This window comes from Drosophila arizonae, chromosome 6 (assembly GCF_054131065.1).
Source record: "Drosophila arizonae isolate 15081-1271.41 chromosome 6, UAZ_ARI_1.0, whole genome shotgun sequence".
Classification (NCBI taxonomy): domain Eukaryota; kingdom Metazoa; phylum Arthropoda; class Insecta; order Diptera; family Drosophilidae; genus Drosophila; species Drosophila arizonae.
The window spans coordinates 1,086,396-1,105,761 of NC_142926.1; the positions used below are offsets into that span (position 1 = coordinate 1,086,396).

The 19,366-nt window shown below is 37.3% G+C and overlaps 2 protein-coding genes across 5 annotated transcripts; one reads left to right on the forward strand and one right to left on the reverse strand.

The window, feature by feature from the left end:
* Positions 1–43: 43 nt before the first annotated feature.
* 4E-T (eIF4E-Transporter) lies at positions 44–5,710 on the forward strand. 4 transcript variants are annotated; one of them, XM_089472847.1, is made up of 10 exons: positions 44–226; positions 542–648; positions 936–2,349; positions 2,413–2,536; positions 2,912–3,493; positions 3,547–3,771; positions 3,834–3,986; positions 4,044–4,301; positions 4,361–4,711; positions 5,338–5,710. In XM_089472847.1, exons 2-10 carry the CDS (start codon positions 623–625, stop codon positions 5,586–5,588), a joined length of 3,384 nt encoding a protein of 1,127 aa, XP_089328973.1. In that variant the 5' UTR covers positions 44–226; positions 542–622; the 3' UTR covers positions 5,589–5,710. The 4 variants fall into 4 exon arrangements, with proteins under 4 accessions (XP_089328973.1, XP_017869144.1, XP_089328971.1 ...); XM_018013655.2 differs by having other exon boundaries at positions 3,834–4,301; XM_089472845.1 differs by having other exon boundaries at positions 561–648; positions 3,834–4,301.
* A 1,233-nt stretch (positions 5,711–6,943) lies between these two features.
* Positions 6,944–18,692, reverse strand: mGluR (metabotropic Glutamate Receptor). The gene is made up of 8 exons (XM_018013663.2): positions 17,944–18,692; positions 12,288–13,647; positions 10,997–11,244; positions 10,766–10,872; positions 10,511–10,636; positions 9,918–10,437; positions 9,534–9,829; positions 6,944–8,331 (listed from the first exon to the last, which is right to left on the reverse strand). The coding sequence occupies exons 2-8, from the start codon at positions 13,523–13,525 to the stop codon at positions 7,780–7,782; spliced, it is 3,087 nt and encodes a 1,028-aa protein (XP_017869152.1). The 5' UTR covers positions 13,526–13,647; positions 17,944–18,692; the 3' UTR covers positions 6,944–7,779.
* Positions 18,693–19,366: the final 674 nt, after the last annotated feature.

Here is a 19,366-nt window from a genome sequence, read left to right on the forward strand (position 1 = left end):
GGTCTAATCGTTTTTGCAACCGTAGTAGAATGAACTGTTTTATTGAACTAGTTCAACAGTAAGCAAAAACTCTGAAAGGAGATAATTTCACGAATAAAATCAAATAAACGTAAAGAATATCGCAGAAACATTTTGTATATTAAGAAATAAACGAAAAAAAAAAAATGTAAGCACACTAAATGTACACAAAAGAAAGTGCAGATTCACATTTCCGACAAATCTGAGTGTAAGTATATACAAAAATGTATGTATATATATTTGAATGAATGTACGCTATGTAAATTTACATTAGTTTGCACAATGAAATGGCTTTAAGAATGCCTTTCCAGTATAGCCATTTTAATTATTATATTGGTATATATTCCATACCATAAACATATATATTCCATACCATATATATATATATATATATATATATATATATATATATATACATATATATATGTTAATATATAATGCGTGTGCGTGCGTGTATAAGTATGAATGTGTATAAGAGTTTATATGCTATCTTTTTTTCGGAATATATAAATGTGTGCATCAGCATACATACTTATTTTAAGGTTTGTTTGTAAGAGTGCAGAAGAACAGCAAAAATTGGGGCCTAAGACCACGAAGCTACAAAATGGACATTACTAACGAACAATCTAGGTAAGTTATACGTAAATGATTATATATGTATGTGTATAAATGTAGATTTGAAAGTTAGAAAATATGTAATGAATTTGCTTTTTTGAAATATTCATGAAGATAAAATATTTTAAAACAAAATATATTTCATACTTCATAGACAATAATAATAAAAAGACCAACAAACGGTCCCGAGACAATTACCTATTTTCATACCTCCTGTAAATATTGATGTATGGATCGAAAAATGAATGATAAGGAAACGCAACACATCTATATGTTTTTTTTTTTTTTTTTCGTTTGTTCAGGTACTCACGATCTGATTTACTTGCTTTGCGCTTCGAAGGAAGTGCACGTCAACGACCAAATTGTGCAAATCGAGCTGATCTGCAGACGTTAAATTTTTGGAAAAATAATGGAGCTCCACTGAGTGTGAGCAGCAACAGTTGTGGAAATAAAAGCGGATTGTCGCCCGAAAGGGAAAGTGCAAGTCTAACGAGTTCAAATGGACTCTTGAGTTCGAGGCGAGCTTTACGAAATCGCGAACGAGCCCACAATTATTATCAGCGCTTTTCATCCGGTGATCAAATTGCTGGAGAAGAATTGCAGCAGCAGAGAAACTTAGGCTCAGCCAGTGTCAATCTGTGTGGCTCCTCCACATATAAATCACCTAATATAGATCATCGTAGTATATCCTCAGCACATTTAATGCCAGCGTTTGCGAAAAAGCGTTTTGTAGTTGAACAGGCCGAATCTCAACATGAGGATGGAAATGCAAAAGAGAGTAGTGCACCAGCCGCTTCGGCTACTCAAAGCAATCTTGACCTGAAAAGTCACAGTGAAGTGCGCGCCATCAGCCGAGCCTCTAAAACGACGGCTGCTTCATCCCCAGATTGGGAGCGTGGGGAGAAACATTTAAACCCACCACATAATGAACAATCGATGTCGCCGACTGCATTTTTGGCTGGGCGTCAAGTGGCGAGCGGCTTGAATTTGCAAGAAAGACGGATTGGCAGCGGCCGCCTATTGCCACGTAATGATAATTGGGAATATACAAAAAACAAGGAGGCGGATAATTTATTAAATAATCTTGATAAGGAGAGACCTCAAAATGGAAACCTTACCAGCCAGTATCAGCCGCAGCAGCAGCAACATCAGCGTCTGCGTACATCGTCTGGCAAACATATCGATAGTTTAGTAGATCGCGATCGTGACCGTGAGAGAGATCGTCGTAAGGCTGTCGATAATCATCGTGATCAAAATGATGGAAAAAAAAATGTTCAAAGTGGACGCAGTCGCATTGCAACCAACAAGGATAAATTCAATTTCGGTGATTGTCAGTCGGGGGCTATGCAAAATCGTGGCAAGCGCATGAATTTGTATCAAACTCATGAACCGGAGTGGTTTAGTGCTGGACCTACCTCCCAGCATGAAACGATTGATTTACATGGCTTTGAAGATTACGAAAGTGAAAGCTCATCGGCAGATTTGAAGAACATCAAAGATGACATTTGTAGAGATTCAGATGTTAAGCCGACTCAACCCCCATCTCGAAGTAGTAGCCTAGCCAGTTTGAATAACAACAACAAAAACGATGCGGAGGAACAACACGCAACAAATAATAAACAATTGAACTACAGTGTTAGCTCAGTCCCAAAATCTGATGTTGAGTTTAATTTCGATGCTTATCTTAACATGGATCCAATGGATCACGCTCTCATGGTATGTATTCATCATATCAAATATCAGTATATCTGTTCAAGTACGGAATTTTCTATTTTGCAGGGTAATGACAGCGAGATGCATGATGTCCAAAGTACATCGCGTTTCAGTCAATGGTTTGCAAGCAAAGAGCCAACAAAGAACGAGCGCGTATTTATTGGAGACACTACAGCGCTAGATACGCAAGGTATTTGACGTTTTGTAAAATAAGGACATTTAAAGGAAACAAGAAACAAGATTTTTTATTTTTGAGCTTATATGAAGAATAGCCCAGAAGTTGTAAAATTATATCGAATTCATTCTCTAAGTTATTGTAGATGTAGCGTTTAAATACCCTAACGGCTTTGTGTATCTAACAGGTGGAACAAAGTGTGGCAGATCCAATTTGTATATATATTGTTGAGTAAGATGACGAGACCATTATCAAATATAATATATATGCATTTGTTTTGGGAATCTGCATTTAGAGCAAAATTTATTAAACAATTTATTTAGTCGATTTAAGTAATGTAATTTTTCTTTTCTCTATCGTTTCAATTATTAAAATATGCTCTTATTGCAGAAATCCCGAGTGTTAAGGACTTAGAAGCACAAATGAGAAAAGTGGACTTGCGCCCAGAATGTGACATAAGTAAATCGCAGGCGAACGCAAATCAAACACAACAAACAGTGCATACAGAGCAGAGAGACAAATCTGTTACCAGAGATACGGAAGCTTTTAAAAGACTTTTGCAACAGTTGGGCTCGCAGAGTAATACAGAATCAACATACCCTATAACTTCAAATATGCCAGCGGCTCGCGTCGTTCCTCGTCTCCAGCAGCAGCAACAACAGCCACACCAACAACAGCAGCAACATCAACAACAACAGCAGCAACATCAACAACAACAGCAGCAGCAGCAACAGCAGCACCACCAACATCAACAACAACAGCAGCAACAGCAGCAGCATGCAAGTCATCCAAATCATCAAATTAAAGGAGACGATATACAGCTATATCAGCAACATCGTCCTAAAAAGAATGATTCTATGTCGCATAGAAATATGGAGATGATGCCACAAAATCAATTACATCCTAATGTTCATGAGTTCAATATATCTTTGCAAACGCATAAACGAATGGAGATTCAACAATTATTACAAGGTAAAAGTATTTGTCTTTAAACGTAGTTAATATATTGATAGTTTTTTCCTCAGGTGTCACTCGGGGCGATGTTTCGGTTGAAATTCTAGAGAAGGAGTTGAATAATCCGAATGCAACGCCTCTATCTAGGGAAGTAATTGCAGCAGTACTTTTTGAGTTAACAAATTCTGGGCGTAGTACTCTCCATCAACAACAACATCTAACGTATGCAAACGACATCAATTCCCAAAACTTTATGAAAAATAATCAATTCCTTAACAAGAATGTGAGCCCTGATGGTAAGACAAGTTTTCTGAGAAGATTCTATATGTATAATATATGTATATGTTTATTTGGTTAGATATTTATACACATCAAAACACAACGAGCCAAGGCCTACATCAAAATCCAAGGCATACTAATTCACCGACACCTTTAGCATTTACGCCCACTTCAGTTTTAAGGAAAATGACGGCTGATAAGGAGACGACGGCGTCATCCACTTTGAATAACAGTAATATATTCAATCAACAACAGCAACAACAATATGTTCAGCAATTTAAACTATCAGGGCCAGCACAGCCGAAACTGGATAATCAGCGGATAGGGCATAATATGCTGAACGAAACACCAGCAGCGCCAAATCAATTGCAACCTCGAATGATCCTGGGTGGTAATTATGCCATGCAGCATCAAATGAATACCAACAGTCCACAAATTTCGCCAAAATTACCGCCCCCAATGTCTCAGAAGCAAAATCGATGGCCACCTGGAAACATACCCATATCCACAACAACAACAGTACAACAGCACGGCACAAAGTGTTTCGGTAATTAAATATGGCCACAGTTTTGAAGAAACTGTTATATATATTTGCTTGTCTTACAGGTCGTCCAATTCTAAAAGGGACTTTGAGCTCGGGCTCACAACAAATGCCGACCGCATTTCTATTAAACAATGAGTTACATCAACATATGCACCAACAAAAGCTAAAGTCAATGCAAACTACTCCTTCGGATACAATAAATAATGATAGCATTCACATGGGATCAACAGCACTTCAAATGGTTCCATATAACGAAGGAATCTCTTCCCAGCTTCAACAACAGCAACAACCACATTATATCCAACAGCAGAGAGCCCAGCCACAACCCCAGCCCATTCCTGGACATCGGTTATTGCATGTAGACTTACATCGTCCGAATAATTTAACGGTACAACCAGTTACTATATCGTCAGGTAATTAAAAACGCTCACGTTTAATGAGGGAACGTAACAGACACCATCAAATATACTTGTCCTTGTCAGCAGCACAACAAACAAGTCGAATTAGCATTGTGCGTCTATAGAATGTCATATTGGAACCTACAACATTTATATACCCAAAGTTGTCACTCTAATGTATTTTGATACCCTGAACCCATTTTTAATGGGAAATCAGGGTATAATAGTTTTGTTGAAATGTATGTAACAAGCATAAGGAGCGTGGCAGACCCCACAAAGTATATATATATTCTTGATCAGGGCGACAAGCTGAGTTATTTTGGCCCTGTCCGTCTGTCTGTCTGTCCGTCCGTCCGTCTGTCCGAATGTTTGAACGCGTGGATTTCAAAAGATATAAGAGCTAGAGACTTGAAATTTTTTTCTAGGTCCGTGTATACCACGCGCATATCGATAACTTGAGCCAAATGGTTATTTTTATTAGTTTGGTTCAGGGTAGTATCTAGTCGAGCACTCTCGACTAGAGTTTTTTTACTTGTTATTGTTTAGGTGTTTAGGGCACGGAGAATGCCAGATTAGCTGGGGCCTGGTTTGTGTTTCTTTGATATTTGTTCTTAATATTTGTGCTTTTTGTGTTTTCTTAGGTGATCCCGATGGCAATGGCGATTCGTCGACAAATTTAATGAAAAATAACAACCTCAGGCCGATAAACAACTATCATCAAAGAGACGAAAGATTGTCTCCAACATCAAATCAATTGGCACAATGGTTTTCGCCAGAATTACTTGCCAGAGCATCGGCTGGAAAATTGCCTCTATTGAATATGAATCAGGCGCTGAGCTTGGAAGAGTTCGAACGTAGCATGCAACATTCCTCAGCCACAGTGCTCAATTAAGACTTAAGAGAATAGATATACTTTAAAAGAGACTTAAATTAAAACTAAAATATAATTAGTTGAAATCATTTTGTGTATTATTTTAAATAAAGCGTTCTGCTCCAGTTTGTTTTAAACACACACTTTAACAAATTCTCAGTTCATAACGCAATCAAAGAAATGATGGTTTATATTCAAATTATGTTTATATATAACATATAGAATAATAAACTACCTGTACACTCAGATACTCTTAAACCACTTGAAAACCGATTTGATTCATTCACAATATTACTAATGCGTAGATTGTATTATAAACAAAACAAATAATTCTTCTTCTGTATATACTTAAAACCAAAACAAAGGAAAATTGCAAATAAAGGAACTAAAAATGTAAAATTCTTTGTTCTTTCTGAAACTCAAATTTTTCAGTAAATGCCTTATCGAAAAAAAAAAAAGAAAAGCAATTAAAAACGGTGCCGTCGGGCGTTACCAACTGAAGAATACTCATTCACAGCCCATTTTCATTTGAGGTTTAAGCTCTAATAAAGTAGAAAATTCGATTTTCCACGCCCCCACTGAGCATAGACACCAAATTTTTAGAACGAGCCATAAGTAACGTAACTGTAAATTTTGGACGCTTACGCTCCAAAATGAAGAAAATTACACGGTATTTTTTTGATATGCCACGCTCCTAAAACGGAATAACAATTATTTTTGGGGTATCGATAGAAGGTGACCAGTAACTCAACTAACTAAATTTGAAGCTTCTCGCTCTTAAACTTTACGAGATATAAACGTTTGCGGCTCGCCACGCCCCTAACGGGCGTAGATATGTCCGCCATGGCTTTTTGATCTTGGGTGATCTACGGTATATCGGTATATTTTTCATACGGACAGACAGATGCACGGGGCTAAATCGAATCAGCTTGTTCTTCTCCTGTTACATCCATTTCAACATAACCAGTATACCCAGATTTCCCATTTTTTTTGGGTTTAGGGTATAAAAATAAAACATTTTGATAAGGAAATTGGTGTATGATTTTTCTATCATATTTATTTTGATCGAGTCCTAGGAAAGTTTCTCAGATACTAAATATAAATCTATTTAGATACGGTTGGTAATTAGTTACAATATAATAATAATTCCAACATTTCCTTGAGAATAACTCAGTTAATCAGTGGAGTGGAATGCAACTATATTCCAATGAGCATGAGCAGGAATAGTCTGGCCATTCATTCAAATTATCCTACGTAACATCTTGCTTATAGGTGGGATATTTTTCCGCTAATCCTAAGTACGCACAGTAGATACAGTAAAATCGAAATTAACTGAGCAAAATAATACTTGGCCCAAATTGACAACAATCAAATGATTATTAAAAAAATTAGTTTTTAATATTTCTACATGTATTGCTTATTGTAAAGAAAATAGTGAAATGATCTACATATGCTTAGTTTTGGAAAGCCTTTGATTACTGTGAGCATTGTGATAGAGCTTAGACTTTAGGGAATGCATTTATTCACATATATTTATATATCTTCAAATCCATAATGAATGATTCATAAAATATAGTTTTTTTTTCTTTTTTTTTTTTTGTAATATTTTAATTCAACATTTTTATATGTCTTCTTGGATTTACATTATGTACTACATATAGTTACATGCGTACAACAAAGAAGACAAGTAGCTCTGGATAGATACATAAGTGATATATTGTTTGTCTGTACTTGAACCGTTTATGGAAAATGGAAATCCAAGATATAATGATCGATAACAATCGATGATTTTATTTTTGGTTTCAGGCGTACCTATAATTATGCATTTACAGGTCTTAAATGTTTTCGTTTTTGGATAGCTCTTCCGACCTGTAACATTTGAAAAAGAGAAACACGTCTCCCAACTCGAAGAGCCTTGAAAACCACAGTCAATCTAGCACAAGTTTTTGATCAGCTAGTTTCTTATATTAAAGCCCATCCGTCGTGGAGTTGTGCCATCTGGCGTGCATGTGTGGTATGCTAGGTATTCTTAAATGATAGTCGCTGGGTGCAGGGTGCAGAGTACTGGCTAGTCGACTGAGCATTCGCTCTGGCTTGCTCTGAGATAAGCGGGGGAAGCAGTTGTGTTCTCTTGTTGTATCCCTACATGTCTGTATTTGTTTGTATTTGTGAATGTTAGCATCTTCATCTTCATTAGCCGTCTAATTAGCATCTAATCTTCAATGCCAATGCAGGCTGGATCACCAATACCCAAGCCGCAATCGCATTTCTCAGATGTGGAAGCACCATTGTTGTAGCATTCATCGTTCCTATGAATGACAACACTTTGATTTCGATCCAAGTCGCAATTTCGACTTTTCTGGCTGATACTTGGAGACGGTCGCTCCGTTGCTGACATAGTAATAGTACCGACTCCGATTTCTACTCCGATCCCGATTCCACCTCCAGTACCATAGCATGCGTCTTCAGAATTCAATACAATTGGAGTGCGACTATATCCGGAACTAGTTGGTACTCCCTGAATACCCGTGGCTGCACCTGCACCTGTTCCGGTTCCCGTTCCCGTCCCCGTACCCGTACCCGTTCCCGCAACTTGTCCCGCTCCTGTTGTTGCCGAGCGCCTATACACAGTGCTGTTCATTGTCAACTTGCGAACATTTTTGTCAGGATGAAACACCAATATATACACCTTGGGCGAGTAAAGGCAGACGAGGGCAACCGAAGCACTCAAGCTGATAGAGATGCAGAGCGTAGTTATTTGGATCTGTAAAGAGATTGCATATTCCAATTAGGTGTAGATCTAGATGTAGATCATTAGTAGTATCTAACGAGCATTCAATATAACTTAACTGGTCACTGTCTTATGACTTAAACTTCACATTTGCAACAGTAAAAGACAAACACATTATCTATCTCTTATAAAGATCTATTTAAGTATGTTCAGAAGCAATTTATACTTGTTCCCAAATTAGGTCTGAGCTTCGTTTTTTTCTTACTGTTGTTAAAAATTAGACAGTCGGATTAATTATTATTACATCTCGTAGCCAGGCGCTTCCACTTGGTTCGCATTCCCAGTGTGCACAACATTCTTGTTCTTGCTCTTGCTCGCTATTGCTATCCATTCTGCTAATCCATTGTTTTTCCTTCTTTTTTTTTCGTTTATATTTTCATTTGATCATTGTTAGCCATTTGGCGATAGGATGAAACTAACGAAATATATCGTGAGGTGTAAAATCTGTAATTGATATGAACTCCTTAGGATAAAACAAAAAGTAATCAAAACTAACCTCAACAATTTTTGGATCTGCAAAAAGAAAAATAAAAACAAAAAAACAATAAATAAATAAAAAGTAAACAAATATTATTTAAAGATAAGAAACAAATTTTAAAGAAAATATATATGGGCAAAATTTAGACCGTTGTTTCAATACAAATAAATTCTATATCCTGATCGACTAGAAGATTCCACATCGATTATCCAACCTCCGCCGCCAATAAAATAGCGTACGAATACGGGAAGAATTATATCTGGTTTCAGGGCTAGGAACTGAATCGATTTTGGTCCAGTCCGTCTGTCCGTCCATTTGTTTGATCCCAATAATCTCAGAAAATATAAGAGCTAAAGACTTGTTTTATAAAATCGATAAGTACCGTTTTATATTTATCTTGTGCGTTTGTGTTGTGTATGTGCGTGTGCACGTACTGTTTCTTGTGTAAACAGAAAATAATCTTAAAATCAATGAAATATCAGTTCCTCTAAAGATTCAGGGGATCTCGTAGTCGAGCAGACCTCTCTTACTTATTTTGCTCCTTTTCATTGGCTATGCTTTCTGAGTATTCAAAAACAATAGTCTCTTAATAAATTTTATCCGATACGAATTACGTCTGTATGTGTGGAATATTAACTTAACATGAAATAAATAAGAATATATTTTTTGCAAAGATCGCAACACTTTGTTTTCTTACCTCGTAGGAGTTACCGGTGCCGAAGTAAATTGGTACAAAAGCGAGCCAAATAATGCAGGTTGTATACATTGTAAATCCAATAAATTTGGACTCGTTAAAGTTTTCTGGTATCTTACGTGTTTTAATAGCGTAAATTGTGCAAATTGTAATGAGTATCATATTATAGAGCTGAGAAAAGAGAAACGACATATCCTGTATCTTGCATTTCAAAATCACCTCGGTGCGGTCGGGATAATAAAATCTAGTTCCTGGTGGTTCCACAATCATCCAAATCATTGTTATCAAAACTTGTATTGCTACATTGAAAAAACATAAAAAATGTATACGGAAAGAATAAAATAATCTCATCTCATATCATCGCATCTCATCTCATCTCATACGTACCGATCAGGGATGTCGTTATCACAACCTGAGACTGCGGACTAATGTATTTGAGGCGCTGCGCCGATTTGGATGCTGAATGAAATATGCGAGATATGCGATTTGTTTTTGTTAGCAAAGCACTATAAATGATGGAGAACCCGACTCCGATGCCAAATCTTTGCAGTACGCATGAACCAATGGTTGGCTTAGCGATCAAGGCGAATGTGTTGCAGTAACAGACCAGGATGCCGAACAGCAGCGTATAGCTCAGCTCTCGTCCAGATGCGCGCACTAGAGGCGTGTCATGATTTCTGGCAAATAGCACAATAACGATTATCGTCATCGTGATGCCAAGGACGGCAATCGCCAGTGGAACAAGTGCGAACAGCGAATTCCAACGCATATACTCAATCTTGAGGGCAAAGCAGGATAACTTATCGGGATATGGCCACAGTCCCGGGCCACAGTCCCTACATGTCTGCTCGTCATAAACGTATTCGTACGCTTCGCAGCTATCACAGATCCAACAGCAAGTGTCCCCCTGGTTGAGCATATATTCAAAACAAAAAGACACGTTACACTAACGGCAGATGTGACACAACAAATGCTTCAACCTGTTGTTTTTTAATCATTCCAGCTTCACATGGCAAGGAGCATGCTGATGTTGGCATTTCGTTGGCCTTATTCCACACAAGGGTATCCAAATTAAGTTCGAGGGAATTAAACCATTTGCCAATCACCTACAAAAACAAAACAAACAGATTTTAAGGCAGCAAATCTAGTCTCTCTCGGGACTCTCAACTACGACATAGCGTCATCTTTACACTAGAGGAAGATACTGCTTTCTCTATGCCAAGTCCCAAATATACCTTGTACTGATATCCCGAAGAGTTATCAAGACGTTGATAATTTAAAATGTCATATCTAGCCAGCCCATCACCCTGACGATCAAACTTCACTTCACTGCCAGCCAAATCTGAAGAGAAAGAGACATAGAGGGACAGATCGCGGGAGAGAGAGAGAGAGAAATGTTTATTGAGAGGTAACAACGTTCGTTATCCATAGTTGGGTGGTACCAGTGAGCTCAATATATACTGTACCTACAAATGACACATTCAACAGATAATTGTTGTAAAAGTCCTTGCCGTCATAGCTAGCCATATTGGGGCATGCCTGTGATTGGCGATCCGCTGGCCTACGGTACCATACGGATTCACTGTGCTGATGATGATGTGGTCCCACATTTTGATCACTTTGTGTGCACAAGTCGTTGTGCAAATTATGAAGAGCGTGGGCAAACGCGTACACAGCATCCACAACGAATTGGGTTTTCGATTCCTGTTCGTATCTGTAATGTGAAAAATAATAAGAACCAAAAACCAAAAAACAAATAGCCAAAAAGGTAATCAACTGACGACCAGGAAATAATTAGTCAAAATGAAGAGAGTAGCAGGCGGCACTTGAGAATAACCAAAAAGGACAAGTAAGAAGGCTCCAGTCGAGACTGCTCGACTAGGAGATAACCTGCACACATATGTACATTCACACGCATCCATACGTACGTATGAGCACGTGCTCTGCTAACTGCGCAGTAAGCAGTGACAGCGCCTGGGCTGCGCTGCCATGTGGGCAATATTTAGGAATTTATTAGCTGAATGATTTCATTTGTAGGCGAACAATTAATGAAACTTTCAGAGCGTGATCAAATGACTAGAATGTGTATACATTCTAAAGCACAAGTCTCTTGTACTTGAAATACGTTTTTTACAAATTTGGGGCAAAGGGGGCGTGGTATCAAAAATATGTAAATTACGAAATGTTTGTATTCATCATATGTATATTGACAGTAAATCTGAAGTCTCAGATCTAAAAGTGTTAAAATAAGGCTGAAAAACAAAATCAATTTTTCGATCACTCTCGACAAAAAAGTTATCGGATGAGTTATCGAAAAAATATGATTAACTTGTACTGCGTATGGTACACATGAGTATGCATGCCAAATTTCAGCTCTCTAGCTCTTATAACTTCTGAGATCGACGCACTTATACGGACGGACGGACGGACGGACAGACGGACAAAGCTATATCGACTCAGCTCGTCGTGCTGATCAAGAATATATGTATGTATATACTTTATGGCGTCTGCGAAGATTTCTTATGCCTGTTACATACTTTTCACAAGCCAATATACCCTGATTTTCCCATTTTAAATGGTTTCAGGGTATAAAAGTATACAAATATTAGGAAGGAAGAAATGCACCTTTACATCGCCCGAAAACGCCGGAGTAGTAACTGTTTTGGGGATATATTTTTATCTACTATATTTCTAACTAACTAAAATTGTAGTTTATCTTAATTATAATTTTAATTTATGCCTCTGCTCAGAACTTACCCAACTTTATCGGATAGCCTGAAACTATCATCACAAACAACTTTCTCCTTCTGGTTGCTCTCATCTCCCTTATTGATCTTGTCACTTGCGGAGCTCGTTGGCAACACACAATTGAAGGTGTCCTCCCAGTACTCAGCAAACCAGGGGTTGCGTTTATTGGATGTGGGCGTCAATTGCATCATATATCTATCGAAATCCTCAATTATTTCCGACTGCAGTTCCACAGTTATGGCTCCCTCGGCGATGTCCTCCAGGCCCTCTAGCAGCTTCTGCTGCTTACCCCAACCATCGCTGGCCACCCAATGGAAGGGCTGGGATAAATTAGCACGCTTAGCTGCCAGAAGAATGCGTCTGGCGTCTTCGGCACGTGTGAAAAGGATAACGCCGCGAGCATTTGGTTTTTTAAGGAGTTTCCCTATGATGGCATCAAAGACTTTGTCGTCGGCAGCGCTCGGCACTTTCTCGGCGGCAGCAATGCAAACGTGTCTCTCAGTGGCCTCCTTATGGAAGGCCTCAATGCCATATTCGCCATAGGAGCCCTCGGAATGTATTGTCGATACATACGACCAATTAAAGTTCTTGATGATGTCCACCAAAGCAACCGATTGGAATGTATCGGGTGGCACGGTACGTGCAAATAGATCAAATCTGGATTTATCCGATAGAGTTTTTGCGGTTGATGCCGGCGATATTTGCGGAATGTGAAAGAGTCGCAATAGATTAGCCACTTGGAGTGATACGGAACTGTACGATCCGCCAATAACACCAAACACGGGGCCAGATGTCGCATTTTTTCTGAGCTGCGGTGTTGATGTGTCGGAGCATTCGAACACGGATGTGTCCAAGTTGTTGAGTGAAGCTCTCACAAATTGCAGCGATTGATTCAGGGCATACGTATCCCGCGAGCAGGTGTCGAGTATATGCACACCTATTGTTATCCCAGGCAATATACTTGTATCGTTATTAACACGATCAATGGCATAGAGCATCGCCTCCAACCGCTGAACACCGCGATTATAGACTTTTGGTCCGCATGATGGGGTACCCTCGCCTTTCTCGTGTACCGGAAACAGTCCACCTAGTATTATATCACCTGGCAACGACACGGACACAGTGTCCTGCACTTGCGTTGAGCCAGCTATATCCAGTTGCGAAAGCCAACATGTGGCTGACATGAGCATGATCCCAATTGGAAAATTCCACAAATTGGACGACTTCATCCTGAACACATCCCACATATTATTCTTCTTCGATTCTGTAAATAGTTTTCTTCACGCTCAAGTATATGGGTTATGTGCCCTGCGCCATTTATACTTTGCTTTCTATTTTAGTACAGACACAATCGCTCTCAGCAAATCATCTGAAATTATTGTGAGTTATAATTACTTTCATTTTTATACTCATTCACGAAAGTGAATTAGTATATTGGTTTTGTGTAATGCCTGTCTTGCTGTCCGTCCGTATGAACACAATCTACACATACACACATACTCGTGTATATCTCCAAGGGGCGTGGCAAATCGGAAAATGCATTTTCCGATATGCCAGAAATTATGTTAGTTGAAGCTAAAAAACTTAAATTTGGCATATAGGTCCGCGTCGACCACTCAAGATCACGAGCTATGGCGAATATATCTCCGCACTTTGGGGGCGTGGCAAATCGGATAATACTGTATCTTCAAGAGTTTTACAGCTAGAGCGCACATCAGCTAATCCTATGATTCTAAAAAGTCTTAAGACAAAATTATGTATCTACGCCCATTAGGGGCGTGGCAAATCAGACCTGAAGATATAGGGATATTTTAAATTCTGCTATATTTTAGACACTATTGATGCCACAGACCTCAAATTTTGTATATATACTCGGGCTGATCACCCAAGACCAAAAAGTTTTGTCGGATATATGTCCGCCCACAGGGGGCGTGGCAAACCGTAAAAGTATATATCTTCTTAAGTATAATAGCTAGAAGCTTCAAATTTAGATAGTTAAGTTACTAGTAACCCCCCTATCGATGACCCAATAATAATTTTTACGCCTCGTTAGGGGCGTGACATATCGAAAAATACCCTGTAATTTTCTTATTTTTTTTTTTGGTAAGCATTCAAACTTTGTAGTCAGAGTACCGTTATCTCGTTCTAAGAACTGGCCAAAAATGAGGTGTCTACGCCCAGTAGGGGCGTGGCTACTAAATATTTAAATAATTATTCGCATATGCACGCTTACACGTACACACACAGACATACGTACGCACGCATAAACACGCATTGGCTGCAGTGTTGGCCTACTATGGGAACTTAATTGTTTAATAAGTTTTCTTGTGGATGGACTATCTTCATGAAACTTTCAGATTATGAATATAACATATTTATGCATGTATTTGCCAAAGCATGTATATCCCTAGTATTTGAAACACCCTTTTTACAAATGTGAGGGTGAGGGGGTGATGTTGTGGAATGATCTCGAAAAACTCATCAACATCATCAAGTAAGCATTTGACCTAACGGTAAACACAGTCGTCGGCTGATCGCACATTTGCCTCTAGAATAAGAAACCGAATGTTCTGGATTATGTACATGCATACATTCCATATGAAATAGACGTAAACATAGAAGCATAAGGAGACATCCAGAACATTCGATACGTAATAGAAGTAAGTATATAAGCATGCTGTAAATCGAGCCAGAGTTCATTCAGTAAGTTCATTGTGTAAGATCAATGTCAGTGTGTCGGCTCGGTCAGTTAAGTCGCAGTACGTGAAGTAGTGTACTTGTTACTGAATATTTTTGTTGTCTTAAATAAACTTATTGCGTGGCACCTACATATACCGTGTTTCATTTAAGAAACCCTCAACAGGTGAATTAGAGGTAGGGGGTAAATTTTGACAAAAACCGAAGTCGTATAAAATGTATATAGGTATACATAAAAAAATTTGGAGACTCTAGCTTTAAAGATGTAGGAGATATAATTTATTACTGGTTTTCGATAATGCTTTTAATCGACAACAAAATAACGGGGCAAGTTATCGATATGCGCGTGCTATACACGGACCTAGAAAAAGAAATTTCAAATCTCTAACTCGTATATCTTCTGAGATCGACGTGTTCAAAAATACGGACAGACGGACAGAGCTAAATCGACTCAGCTCGTCGCCCTGATCAAGAATATATATACTTTGTTGGGTCTGCCACGCCTCTTTCTGCCTGTTACATACATTTAACAAAACCATTATACCCTAATTTCTCATTGAAAATGGGTTCAGGGTATAAAAACTTAAATTTACGTATACTTAATAAGGGGGCAAAAAAGGCGTGGCACAATTTAAGAGAAAAAAATCCGAAATTCAAGAAAAATATAAGTAATATAATACAAAAAATTAGGCTTCTAGCTTTATTTTTAGACTTTATGCCGCCAAAATCGACAAATCGCCCATAGTGCACCCTAAAAAAACCTTTGAAATAAATCATTTGTCACACAGATTCACACATTCATACATTCAACTTTTACTTTCTTTCTATTTAGCATAATTCCACAAGACGCACATCCATATATATGAATACATCCTTATACTTAATTGTTATTATATTTTTGATTGCCTGACATATACTTCTCCACACTGCCTATTTTGTCGAACATATATACATAACATTTCTTTTATCAATATTTAATGTTTTCATGTCCACAAAATTAAATTGAACTATGTATATGGATGTTTTTAACATTCTCCACCAGTAACTTATTTCTTTCGTCTCACCACTGTTTCTTTAGTAAGAAAAAACCCTTTCGAAATTTGCGCATTGTGCGCTGGAATCGCATGCAGGATTTGAGCTATTTTTAATACTTCCGAGTAAACAAAATTCTAAACAAAATTCTTGACTTGTCTCGACACAAACTTCTTCAAGTTTGCATTTTGTCAAAATGACTATTTTTTTTTTATCGAAACAATAGAAAACAGGGACAATTTCGTGTCAGGTCGGGACACCGGGACATTACCTCCAATAGCGGGACATGTCCCGGAATTCCAGGACGGATAGTCACCCTACGCATAAGCCCGTGCTCTGCTAACTGCGCAGTAAGCTTCGACAGCGCTTGGGCTGCGCTGCAGTATGGACTATCTTTATGAAAGTTTTAGGACGTAACCATATGGTTAAAATGTGTGTACATTCCAACACAAGTCTCTAGTACTTGAAATACGTTTTTTACCAATTGAGGGCGAAGGGGGCGTGGTATCAAAAACCTGAAAATTACTAAATGTTTGTATTCATCATATGTATATTGACAGTAAATCTGAAGTCTCAGATCTAAAAGTGTTCAAATTAGGCTGAAGTGATAGCTGACTATATACTGTATACTGCCTAGAGGGATCTACTCTAGAGGGATAATACTCTAATTCTAATCGAATTATTAGTAAACTAATACCTGCCTTTCTGCTCATTTTCTATGTTACAAGTCTTTTATCTTATTATTTCTATCCATAGCAGTCTAGAGTTAAGCGGAGACATCCTGAACAATACAAATAACAATGAACAAATACATTGTATATCATTGTATAAAGCCATTCCACGCCATAATATTACCTATTTCGCTTGGAGTTGAAAACTCAAGTGTGGCGACAAACTTGAACTTTAGACTGCATTTCTGAAATATGTACATTGATGTAAAAATACGCGTAAACCTATGCGTATCTATATAATCAAACGTATTTTAACATATTTGGCTTAATCGAAGAGTGAAGTGTTGGGATATTCAAATTTATGGCTAAGAGTTAACAGTTTGCAGAAATTAAGAGCAAGCCCACGAGAGAGTGACTGAGAGAGTGAGAGAAATGTAAAGTATTCAAAGAGCATAACAGTTGGGGATGCTTTCTACAAGCTTACAGCGAGGCATCACACATACACTGAGTGTGTGTGTTTGTCTGTTTTAGTGTGTTAAGTGAAAAAAAAAAAAAAACGATTGCGACCCAGAAAAAGCTTTGATGCAAGAACTTTACCAGAAGTACCAAGGAAGAATGGTCCTACCGATGATGGCAATGCGCAAAGCAGCAAAAAAAAAAAAAAAAATAATAATAATAATAAAATAAAAAAAAAAGCAAAAAAAAAAAAATATATATATATATATATATATAATATAATAATATGGCCCAATGGAATGCAATGCATTGGGTTTATAAGCGATATGTAATATATGTATGTATATACATATGTACAAAAGACTTGTTTTCTCAATTGACAGCCCTAATTAAAATAATAATAAATAAAATAAATAATTTTATTTAAATTATGATAATGATAATAATAATAATAATAATAATAATAATAATAATAATAATAATAATAATAATGATAATAATAATAATAATATTAATAATAATAATAATAATATATATTTATTTTATATATTTCCGTATTGTTGTAAGCATATGCATTAGAAAAAAACATTCATTTTCCCTTCTGGTCCATGATTCCCCCAATTTATGGGCCATGCCGCTGTTACTGTGTGAGTGTTAAGGTACGCATATATGCATGAATGTCAGCTTACATACATACATAGTTATTTGTGCGTAAAGTATTGATGGTATATATGTGTGTGAGTGTGTGTGCTATTGGTACGTCATTCAATTGAACCAACTAAATAATAGATTATGCACTAAGAACTTACCGTTATTGAATTACGCTTCTTGTATGTCACTCGTATATATCTTTGTACGTATGCGTGTATATGTGTGTACGTGAATATTACATATGTACTTATTCGTTAGAGAGGCTTTTGGATTGTATTCACTTTATTAATTTTTCTTTTCAGTTGACACTTATCATAAGACCGAGCGAAAAGCGCACACATCTGTCCATAGCATTAACAGCAGATAAACTGATTTACTCATGATAAGCCCAAACAGTTCTTGTACACACAGTAACAGCAGCAGCAGCAGCAGCAGCAGCAGAAGCAGCAGCAGCATCAGCAGAGTCCACGACAGCCATACAACAACATTAATAGGAGCCGCTGTGGTAGCATCATGGCTAAGAACAGTATCAATCAGCAGCACAAGCAGCAGCAGCACCAGAAGCAGCAACAGCCCACAGCAGCCATCTAACTGTCCATCTCTCCTTGAATACCCATTTTGTAAAGCACGAGCAACACTGCAGCAACGTGGCCGTCGTCATAGATCTCAAAGAGTACATTCCAACATAAAGACAAAAGATGTCCCGACATACTCTCTTACCAAAGACAACATACATGCCCAACAACTCAGTAGAAGTCGTCCTGCACCGAGAGAGAGCTTAATTCTAAGCTTTGCTCTTTCATTTTATAAAGAGAAATTTGTTTATTGCATCTTTTCATACTATATTAAGTATGTGGGCACCTAGCAAACAGACGAACATAAAGAAAGAAATAGTTAATACACGGGAGTTTACGTTCATATGTATATATAATATTCTATTTCCATTTCATAAACTTGGTTTTTTTCTATACACATTTTTTTTTACAGTAAAAAATAATGTAAATTATTGTAGGTTAAATAATATATATTATATTCTTATTCAATACTTCAGGCTTTTTTTAATTCAGCCCAAAAAATAAGAAATTAATTATTAAGAAATTAAGGCTAGGAGCAATATTTTTCGATTAAGCTCTATATTTTTGAGTAATCCTCGTTTTCATGTATGACATATAACTCATTTATCGGATTTTGTTTTCATTTTTAATTTCACGAGAGGAAAATTGTAAATAATAATTTCAAATTTAATCGAGTTGAGCGCGTATATGGGCCTGTTGAATTTAGATTTATCTTTTGATGATAGATCGATATTTTTCGTTAGAACATGTGCATAGTAAAGGATAGATAGATAGATAGATATGCAAATATTTATGTACATATGTATTAAGGTTTTGTTTTTATTTCTGAATTTAAACATAATAAATAAAAGAAAGCTCAATTTCAGGAACGATCAATGCGGCAACCAACTGTTTGCAGTTTGTAATTTGGATTACTGTAATATCCTTGTGCTCTTTCAAAATACTAATTGTATTTTATTTGTGCGATATTAGCGAAATACTGAAATACCAAAGAACTATAGCAGGA